Source organism: Astyanax mexicanus, chromosome 10 (assembly GCF_023375975.1).
Source record: "Astyanax mexicanus isolate ESR-SI-001 chromosome 10, AstMex3_surface, whole genome shotgun sequence".
Lineage (NCBI taxonomy): Eukaryota > Metazoa > Chordata > Actinopteri > Characiformes > Acestrorhamphidae > Astyanax > Astyanax mexicanus.
Window position 1 is genome coordinate 9,623,897 of NC_064417.1, and position 11,090 is coordinate 9,634,986.

At 40.8% G+C, this 11,090-nt stretch overlaps 1 protein-coding gene across 1 annotated transcript in view; it reads right to left on the reverse strand.

Annotated features, from left to right (window-relative positions):
- LOC111195774 (cytosolic carboxypeptidase 4) overlaps nucleotides 1-6,943 on the reverse strand; it is a 367,388-nt gene extending 360,445 nt beyond the window's left edge. The window contains exon 1 of the mRNA XM_049483983.1: nucleotides 6,537-6,943. Within this exon, the coding sequence (XP_049339940.1) occupies nucleotides 6,537-6,609 (73 nt within the window). The 5' untranslated portion in view covers nucleotides 6,610-6,943. The remainder of the gene's footprint in view (nucleotides 1-6,536) is intronic.
- Between the last annotated feature and the right edge of the window lie 4,147 nt (nucleotides 6,944-11,090).

An 11,090-nucleotide genomic window follows, 5' to 3' on the forward strand; every position in this document is an offset into this window, starting at 1 on the left:
GAGCTGTAACCAGGCCCCCGCAGCCCTCGTCCAACGTTTACATACCAAGATAGCAGAATGAAACTGAAGATGTACTAAAAATGTTAATAATGAATCTGTCAGTGTTGCACACTTGTACTCACACAGTCCCTCAGCAGCTCTTTAAGCCCAGGGAGAACATATCACATTACATAACTGAACCACAGCCAGTTTAGAGCAACAGTTGGGCAAATTTAAATAAAGGGGACATTTTATACCTCTTTTTATAAGTTAGAATAGGTCTATGGGCTATACAAAACATGTTCATGTTCATGGTCATGTTCTTTACCCAAAATCAGCTCTATTCCTGCCAGTTTCAGTCCCTATAGAATGAGTTGATGGTGGGGGTTGATGGACAGGTGAGAGGTGGTGCCAGGCTGGTTCTATGCAGGTTTCTTGTTTATTGTGACGCCACAATAAGGAAACCATTGAAATGACTCATAGAAGCATATTATTCCTGACTCCAAACTCTTTCAGCTGATTTACAGAAAATGAATGAATGTTTTTTTTTTTTGTGCTTAAATTGTTTATAGGAGCAGTTGAGACCCTGAGACTGAGTTTTGCATAATATGCTCCCATCTAAATGGGCTATACGAAACATGTTCATGTTCATGGTCATGTTCTTTACCCAAAATCAGCTCTATTCCTGCCAGTTTCAGTCCCTATAGAATGAGTTTGGTCATGCCAGGTTTACACTAAGTGTTTACCACACATTAGTGTTAGCTAGTTTATGCTTAACAGCAATAGGAGCACAAAACTCATTATGTGGAACTTTATTTACTTACATCTTCCCCATCTGCTGACTTGCCAAAGATAATAGGTACAGATCCCTCCCTCAGACGAAGTCTGCTAGATTAGTTGAGGAAATTTTGGTCCATTTTGACTGGGAACCAGTACACAGCAGGATGCTAATTTCTTCAACTAATCTAGTGAGTGGGGATCTGGTGGGGGTTGATGGACAGGTGAGGGGTGGTGCCAGGCTGGTTCTATGCAGGTTTCTTGTTTATTGTGACGCCACAATAAGGAAACCATTGAAATGACTCATAGAAGCATATTAATCCTGACTTTAAACCCTTTCAGCTGATTTACAGAAAATGAATGAATGTTTTTTTTTGTTTTTTTGTTTTTTGCTTAAATTGTTTATAGGAGCAGTTGAGACCCTGAGACTGAGTTTTGCATAATATGCTCCCATCTAAAATGATTAATTACTGGCCCCAGATTTTTTTGTTTTTTTAATTTGCTTTAAGATTTTGGTTAAAAACATGTAAACAACTTAATGAAATAAAATAGTACAGCTAGAGTTTATCCATAAAAAAACTGAATCTTTATTATTTTTAATACCATCATAATGATATTTTCATAATATTTTAGATAATATTCCAATTTCAATACTGCAGTGCAGTGTTTGGAGGGATAGCACACACTGTGCTGAGGTAAAAGTAGTTCAGGTTGCCTCAGTGTTCAGCTCTACTCACAAGCAAACACACACACATTTACAGAGTGCAGAGAATGTGCAGAAATAGATTCAATAGATTCATTTGAATATGAAAACTTATGAAACTGAAAAATATAAAACTGAAATGGTATGTTTCACTCCCAGATAGTGCTGCATGCTTTAATCAGTTGTAACACTAAAGCTTGCATCCTCTATGACAGACTAAGCAATCTGAATGTACGCTTCAGTTAACAACAGATAGAACTGTGAGAAGGCAGTTGATGTAAATTGTATATAATACAGAAAAAAAGGAAATTAAAATGTAAAGCAGAGCAAAAGCATCTGCCAGCAAGAAAACATACAAACCAGAGAGGACAACTGTTGTAAAAGAAATTTAATATGAAACTGAAAAAAGGAGAAATAGCATTTTAAATCATGGCAAAATCATTAAAATGTGTTTTATGTATTTTCAATGTGTTTTTTAATGTCATGACAAATATGGAATTAAGATTATGCATATTGTAATTGTAAATTGTGAATGCATACATTTTCGTCTTAATGCCTGCAAAGCACTGAATGCTAGAAAGTAAACAACCCCTCCAGCATAACCACTGGACCTAGACTGCCTCCCCCCTGGCCTCGAACCACTACTGAGCAACATGGATGTACACTAAGTAAAACATTCATATCTTGCCAGTGGCGTCTTTTTTATCAGGGCAGTTGAGAACACCTCACCACTAGGAAAAGAAGAAAAAAAACCTTCTAGCACAATAAACAAGTGTACAGTAAACTAACTGTGACTGTTCTAGTCAGCCAGTCCTGCCTCTAAATATCTTGTACCAATCAGCATTGAGTTGGGTTCCCCACTGTAATGCCTCTTTTGGGGCAATTCCTGACAGTTTGAAAGTTGACACAGATTTCTCTCATTGACTTTTGTATTAATCATTTTATTTTTCAGAATTTCAGGCTCTGCAGTGCAGTTTAGGACAGTAATGCTTGTTATTGGGTGCTTGCTTTACACGCAAACCTCTGTGTTTTCCCATAGACTGTAAATATGTTTAGTTGGTACTTTGTACTTGTTAGTTGGTACTTGTTAGTTGGTACCACTGTACTGCTCTGCAATGTACTGGACCTGATACACAGGTTACGTTTTTTTCTTTTTCTCTTAAATCAGGACTAGGAAGTGTCTTATAAAAAAAAATAAAACTGTTGTTAAAATAGTATGATCTCATGATTATGTCCTGATTTCAAAGTTAGCCATTTAGCATTGCACCTGGCTACCAGCCTAATTGTCAGAGTAAAGGTTTTAAATTTTTTTGGGATGATCTGTTTAAATATTAGGTAGCAAGTAAACAGTCAGTTTGCAAAGTTAAGGTATTAAAGCAGGACAAATGAACAAGTGTAAGAATCCAAGACACTCTGAAAAGAGTCAAACCATGATGGATGTAGACAATTGGGTCAACAGATCAGGCAGGACTGGAGTGTGGGGTATTTCCAGTATGAAGTGGTCAGTATCTACCAAAAGTGCTCCAAAAAGAAAAAAAAAATGGTGAACCAGCTTTAGGACCATACACATGCAAAGCCTGTATGTAGTACTGTACACCATGCTACTGTTTCAGGACAGTATAACAGTATAAAAAAGTAGATACTGCCAAACCTTATGTGTGGGCTACATGGTTTTTAGGTAGGCATGGGCTTTGAGTGGGGTTGTACATATACAGTACAGGCCAAAAGTTTAGACACACCTTCTGATGGTTTGGGGTGGTTTGGGGTGAGCTTGAGTACAGAGTGAAGAAGGCAAAGGGGCAACAAGTGCTAATAAACACCTCTGGGAACTCATTCCTTCAAGACTGTTGGAAAACCATTTCAGGTGACCACTTCTTGAAGCTCATTGAGAGAATGCAAAGAGTGTGCAAAGCAGTAATCAGAGCAAAGAGTGGCTATTTTGAAGAAACTAAAATATATATATTTTTTAGTTATTTTAACCTTTTTTTTAAGTACATAAAACTCCACATGTGTTCATTCATAGTTTTGATGCCTTCAGTCAGAATCTACAATGTAAATAGTCATGAAAATAAAGAAAACGCATTGAAAAAGAGAAGGTGTGTCCAAACTTTTGGCCTGTACTGTACATGCAGTGTAAAACCAAGATTTGGCCCATGTTTAACCCCTCCTGGTCCAATTACTGACTACCCATGAGCTTCCCATACAGGCCCCACATGGTCATGCTATCTGTTTAGCTGCACCACAGGGGTTCTTCTCTTCTCCATAGGTCCCCATTTATTTTAAACTTTTTCAAGAGGGCCCTCTAGTGTTTGTTCACAATAGAAAAGATCCCAGATTGGCATTTCTATGATTTAAAACATCTCTGGCCTCCTTTTAAGTAATCCAACCCTAATAATCACTGAGTCCATGAGATGAAAGCAACAGCAGGCAGACAGCAGTGATGGAGTAGTGTGGAGATGAAGGGTTGAGATATACAGCGCAGTCTTATAATAGCAGCCTAACTTGATATGGCAGTTGTGCAACGTCTTGGGAGTCCTCCTCGGGCCTGCTTGAAAGAAGCAGCAGGTGGGGCGCTAAAACTTTCCATCTGCTGTGTCAGGCTTCGCCCAGTTTTTCCATCTTTACATGGTAAAACACTGGCACATCAAGCCATGCCAGTCAGACAGACATATAGTAGGACTAATATAACATGTCTCATGTCTTTATAATATAGCAATCATAGCACGAAAATGAAGGTCATTTGTGTTTGGTAGATAATTTCTTTGTTGAAACAATGATTCTTGGCAATACATCTTTTACAATTGAAAAGCCTGTTAATTTCCTTTTAAATGGTGCCATATTTCAAAGGAACATTCATGTGTGGGAAGAGCAGCAGAGCTGAGTATGTTGGTTGTGTCCATGAAAAAAATAGAGAAATCCTCTCTGCCAAAGCCAAATGGCTAATTCTGCCATTGACTCGTTTGGTGTTTGACGATCTTCATGGAGTGTCGTCTTCTTGGGATACTCACTTCAAGGCCTGTCTTTGACATCCCAGATTATATGGAACTTGGCCTTCAGTTTGGAGATTTCAGGTCCCAGGGCTTAATCCATAATATCCAATAATGGTGCAAATTGGTTTTCTGGAACACCAACCTAAAGTTGCCCAATCGCATTGGCCCTATCCAGATCAGTCGAACGTGGCATGCTGATTCTTGGAGCAGACACCTACTGACTGCTGTAGCAGGACCCATGCTCACAGGTACAGCACCTGGGGGAACCAAAAGCTCAAAACAAGTGTCTATAGCAACAGCAAAATAAGCTGTTTGTCATTGGCAGAAAAGATTTGGCAATTTTTTCATGGGCAACCCACATACTCTACGGATCTACTGCTCATTCCACAAATGCATGCTCTTTACAAATGTAGCTCCACTGAGAATGATCAGTCATAACATTAAAACCATCTGCCTAATATTGTGTAGGTCTTGCATGTGCCACCAAAACAGCTCTGACCTGCTGAGGCATAAACTAGACTCTTACGGTATCAGGTACCAAGATATTAGCAGGAAATCCTTTAAGTCCTGTAAATGTGCGATTTCACAATCACCAGTGAGTCTTGGGGGGGCCCAGTTTTCACCAGATTTTCCTTCTTGGAGCACTTTTGGTAGGTACTGACCATTTCATATTGGAAACACTCCACACTCTAGACCTGCCTGATGTGTTGACCAAATTGTCTACAGCCATCACGGTTTGACTCTTGTCAAATTTGTCCATTTGTCTTGCTTTAATACATCAACTTTGCAAACTGACTGTTTACTTGCTATCTAATATATCCACCCCTTGGCATCTTCCTTCAAAACACAGAAGCTTCAAAACTGCAAGTGACACAACACACATTCCAAACCCTTCTTCCTGGAATCTTCCTTCCTCATTGAGATAAGAGGCATGAGTCAGCCTGTCCACTTAGCAGAGGTAAACAAAGAGCCATGTGTTTGACCAACACTCACTCACACTAATAAACACACATATCAGCATGGGTACGGGTCTCGAAGGCTCTGCATACAAACAGTGACCCAAAGCACTGCCCATCAGATGTGTGAGGTGACTGGACTGGACTAGCGAGCTATTTACATCTAGCCAAGCTTCTTTATAAGACCATTGATTGTCTGGAGGTATTTGCATCTAGTGAGGTTTGAATATACAGTATTAGACAGCAAATGAACAGTTAGTTTTTGAAGGTGATGTGTTGAAGCAGGACAATTGGCAAGCATAAGAATCTAAGACCCTCCGACAATGACACAATTAACTGCCATGGCTAGAACACCAGGGCAGAAAATACCTAAAACATCAGACAGATCTGATGGAGTGCTCTTGGTATACAGTGGTTAGTATCTCCAGAAAGTGCTCCAAGGAAGGACAACTGGTGAACCAGCAACAGGGTCATGGGTGCCCAGGACTCACTGATAATCATGTAAGACTAAAAGGAACTGCTGCTAATGTTAGTCTTGGGGCTAGATACCAGAGAACACCTTCAGAGGTTATGCAGAGTCCATGCCTTAGTGAGTCAGGGTAGAACTAACTGATACACCAAATATTTGGCAACCAAAATTTGTCAAAAAGTGGCATTTTTAAGTGAAATAATAATAATTAATAGTGAACAATGACATTTCTGAGTTATTACTTGTTTAGTAACACGCAATAAAAATGTATTCTATATTCTGCATTTGGCCTTTAAACAAATATTTCATTTTGTTGGGTTACAGTTGCGCAATAATTTAGAGCATCCTCAGCAGAAATTAATACAATATTAGTCAATATACAATAATATTGGGACCTATTCTTTATATAGACTTTAAAGAGAGGCATGTGAAGAAACATTAATCATGCATTATATATGACACTAACAGGTTATTTGGAAAAATCAAATCAAGCTTGTCCCAAAACTTTTGCCACACAGTTCTGTCAACCTTCATGATAAGAGCAGCTCCACACTGACCCTCTGCAACCTTTCTGCACGCGAGAGACGCTCTTGCCAAGCGAGGGATTTGATGAGCACATTCATAGCATTACAAGGATACGTAGGAAGCCGTGGCTTACTCACCCGCGCTGGAGCTGGAGCACTCCCTCAGAGTGCCTGTCCAGGTGAAGAGGCTTGGCTTTCTGTAGCTGTACATCTCTGGACAGTCAGTATGGACAGTCAGTATGGACAGTAGAACAGTGCAGAAAGTTTTAAACTGAAGGAAAGCCTTGTCTGTTTCTGCCTCTTCAGTCTGTCTCCCTCTCTCTCCTCCCTTTAACGTCCAGCCCACCCTTTGGCTTGTGAATGCGACGCGGGCACCTGGCTCTTTCTTAAAAGCCGGGCCGTGTGTAACCTGGCCCACTGGATAGAAGCCCAAAGGTCAGACGGTGACACGGAGGGGTGACCCACAAAGTCCAAGAGGGGGTTAATCATCCCAGAAAACCCCTGTCATCGGTGAGAGGGGTGTATGGAGCCATGCCGCAGCAGTATGGAGTGTGTGTGTGTGTGTGTCTGGAATTTAGCTTTGGAGCTTTTCCAAACTTCCTGAGTATCAGGCACTTGATGCGTCCATCCCCGCGGGACAGTATGAATAGCCTGGCACGGCAGGAATCCAGCGGCAAAAACAAATCCCTATGCAAAGCATGCCACACGTCCACTTTGATCTGGACCACACAAAAGAGAAGAATCTCAGAACCCCACGTTCATAATTAAGTCCTTTCACTCCACAATTACACCTCGGCAAAGTGCATCTATTTGGTGCTCGGGGCAAGTGCGAATGATGGAATCAGTCCATGGAAATGGAGCCTGATGTGAGCTTAACTGTACTGTGGTTGAGATGTCATAATCGTTAGAGTATTTACTTTTGACAGCCCATTAAGTCTATAGAAATTTAGCCCCACCCATTAAATTAACAAGAGTTTAGTCCCACCCATTTAGTCTTTAGCAGTTGAGCCAAGCCAATTTAGCCTACAGTAGTTAAGCTCCACCCATTAAATCAACAGGAGTTTAGTCTACAGTATTTTAGCAACACCCATTCAGCCTACAGCAGTTTAACCCCACCTATTCAACCTACAGGAGTTAAGCCCAGCCCATTCTTTCTACAGTAGTTTAGCCCCACCCATTTATTCAACAGGAGTTTAGTCCCACCCATTTGAGTAACAGGAGTTTAGCCCCACCCATTTTAGCAACGCGAGTTTAGCCCCACACTTTCAACCAACAGTTGTCTAGCCCCACCCATTCGGCCGATAATAGTTTAGCCCCATCCTTTAATCTATAGTATTTAAGCCACACCCATTCAGCCTACAGCAGTTTATCACCAGCCATTTAGCCTACAGGAGTTAAGCTCAGCCCATTCTTTCTACAGTAGTTTAGCCCCACCTATTCAGCCTATGGCAGTTTAGCCCCACCTATTTATCCAACAGTAGTTTAACCCCACCTGTTAAACCAACAGTGGTTTAGGCCAGCTCAGTCAGCCTACAGTCAAAAGGAGTTTAGTTCCACCCATTTGAACAATAGGTGTATAGTAACACCCATTCGGCTGATAGTAGTTTAGCCCCACCCATTTATTCTACAGCAGTTTAGCCACACCCATTTAGTCTAAAGCAGTTTAGCCACACCCCTTGTCTACTACAGTTTAGCTTTGCCAATTCAGACTACTGCAGTTTAGCCTAACTGTGAATTTTACTGTGAATAAAAGTTTGTTGCACCTTTCAACCCTGACCTTTTGAATTAGCCAGCCAATCAGAACTGTTCTTTAATTGTCATGTGCTAATGCAGTAAGAATCTTGTTATTGAACCTAAAATATAGAATGCAGAGTGTAGAATGTAAGTCGTTTAAAGCAGCACTCAGAAATCCGTGTCTCTCTGAAACGGCCTCATAATAATTTAATGTACATTATATGAATTTAATATATATCCCTCTTTCTAAATGCAGGGCTGAACTGAGTCCACAAGTGTATTTTTAGCTCCAGTTCTTCCACATCTAAACAGACGTGGGTCATAACTCACTGTCCCGAGCTCTGGCTTCTGCCACTGCCTCTGCCAAGCTTTAGTGCTGACGTCCATGCCATGCAGAGTGAGAACATAAGCTGCCAATGCAGTGAAGAAGTCTGTAGATCTCAAAGGGACAAATCCAGGGAGGGCTACAGAGGTTTATCTCAAACACATAAGCAGCTCCATAATCTGAAGACAGCGCAATATGTTGTTCTGGCTGCTTCTTAACCCCCTAATTCTCCTGTTACCTTAGCTATATATTAGGTACAAATCTCTGTCTGGGATTTGATTGGCAAAGCTGGCGTCCCGGCTGGTACCTTAAAAGCTTGATTGGTGATAAATCTGGGAGGTGAAGCCAATGTAATATGGTGGAGACATTTCTGGAAAATCCTTGCTGTGTGTGGGTGAGCGTTATCTATGGCGTCACATCAATGTCAAAAATACCAGGCGCAAAAATACCAGCTGAAAAAAATTAACCAGTGTGTTTTAACATTTTGAGTGTGTAAATTAACTTCTTGTGAGCGCAAATATGAAGCTCAAGAGCAAAAAACATAATCGTGTGCGAAGCTCTCAAGCTTAATTTTCCTCCTCCCGGTTGTTTTATTTTCCCTCTCAAATTCACAGTTCTCCTCGCGTGGTCAGGGCGGGGTCAGGGTCACCTCCCTCAGCGAATGCTATTGGCTGATATCTCAAGGGTTTTTGACGGACCGCATACCTCCAAGAGCCGGAGGAGGGCGGAGAAATAAGGACAGCATGAGAGTTAGCTAGATGGCTATGCTAACATCCAAACAACCCACTGTTAGCCGGTGTTTAGTGTCCGGAGTGACCGGCTCCCTTGTTCAGCGTCTGGAGTGACCAGCCTTCCGGAGGGTCGGTCGCTCCAGGTACTATACTCTCACCAGTGCAAAAATTCAAGCAGTTCAGCTTGTTTTGATGGCTTGTGATCATCCATCTTCCTCTTGATTATATTCCAGAGTTTTTCAATTTGGTAAAATCAAAGATCATAATTTTTAAGTGGTCTCTTCTTTTTTTTCCAGAGCTGTATATGTATGTATATGTTGGAGACCCCAGTAGAGATGTGCCGCCCTGAGGGTAACCTACACAATATTAATCCGTGGTTTTAATGTTTTGGCTGACTTGTGTAAATCCAATTTAAAGTTCTTTATTAATGTGACTTAGGACTTTTGCCTTTAGCTGTTTCTTGCTCACAGGTGATTTTCATGCCAGTTGCATACTGAAGCAGTAGAGGGTTAACTGGCCGAAGGTGATGACAACAATGTTGTTAATTCCACTTCTGTAGCCAGTTTTCATAGCACGGTGTCCCGGGGAGGACTGGACACTGGAACCCTTGGCAGGCTCGCTTGTCATTCTAAGCGCTTTGCAAAAGATAACTTTGGTATGGTATGCACGCGCTTGACCATCTCGAGTTGCCGGACCAGGTTACTGGGATTAGGCCTAAACGTCTTTCACGACTTCTCAGTAGGAAGGGCTTTTAATGTCCAGCTGACTTTAACAGTTAAAGGTAAATTCCTTCATGAGAACTGAGCTTGGGTTCCAGGTATTCAAGAAGACAGAAACAGGGCTCTCACATCCTAATGTAATCTTGTTTTCCAGCTTCTTCTAACCCAGATGTCAGGTTTAGGCATATTGCTCATGAGGAACTGAGGAGGGGATGATCCAGCTCATCTCCTCTCATCTCCATCTGCAAATCTTTAAATCAGAAAACAGGATTTAGACTTGCTCCCACGTGTTGCCAATTTAAAAATATCACCCTAAGCATCTTTTATTCCCATTAACGCTATTTTTAAAGAGCATTATTTCTGGAAGAGCAGGAAGCTATGGCAGATCTTCTGACCTGATTTTCACAGGACACATTAGATGTCTAATTTGAGGTATGGAATGTAAGAAGGTCTAGAATGTGACTATATATTTTCTTTTCTGGTTATTAAACAGAAGATTTGCAGCATGAAACAGCTCCTTATACAGAATCTCATAAGAATGTTTCTAACATCTTGTAGAATTCATACCATGAAGAACTCAATCCGTTTAGGAAACATGGATGAGCCACCCAATAATAGTACAGTGTTCTTAAAAAAGTCCTTTATTGGTAAACATATTACATAGAATTTGATAGTTTATTTTTTTATATTCAGTTAATCTAAAAATTACACTGAGGTAATGGGTTAGCTGCTAATTTATCGTTAGTTCTAAAATCAAGTGTATTATTATGGATTTGTATTCTGCTTTTGTTGGAGTAACTGTCTCTACAACTGTCCAGGGAAGGATTTACACTAGATTCTGAAGCACTGCTGTGAGGATTCCATTTTATTCAATACTATTCTTAATGACAAGAGAATTACAGTGTTTTTCACACTATAAGGCACACTTAGAATCCTTTTATGTTCCCTTATGTATAATTTTTACCAATCAGGTATTAAGGAGCATTAAAACTACTCCTCTGAAGTACAGAGTTATACAGAAGTTTCAGTTTAGTTCTCCAGCACCAAGGCTGAAGCAGTATTAGCATTAGCCGCTAACCACGCTAAGCACTAGCTCTTTCGTCGTTCAGAGGTGAGCATTATTGGCCTGTAGCCTGCTGCTAACCCTGGCTAGTACTACTGAAGCAGCACTAGCATTAGCCGC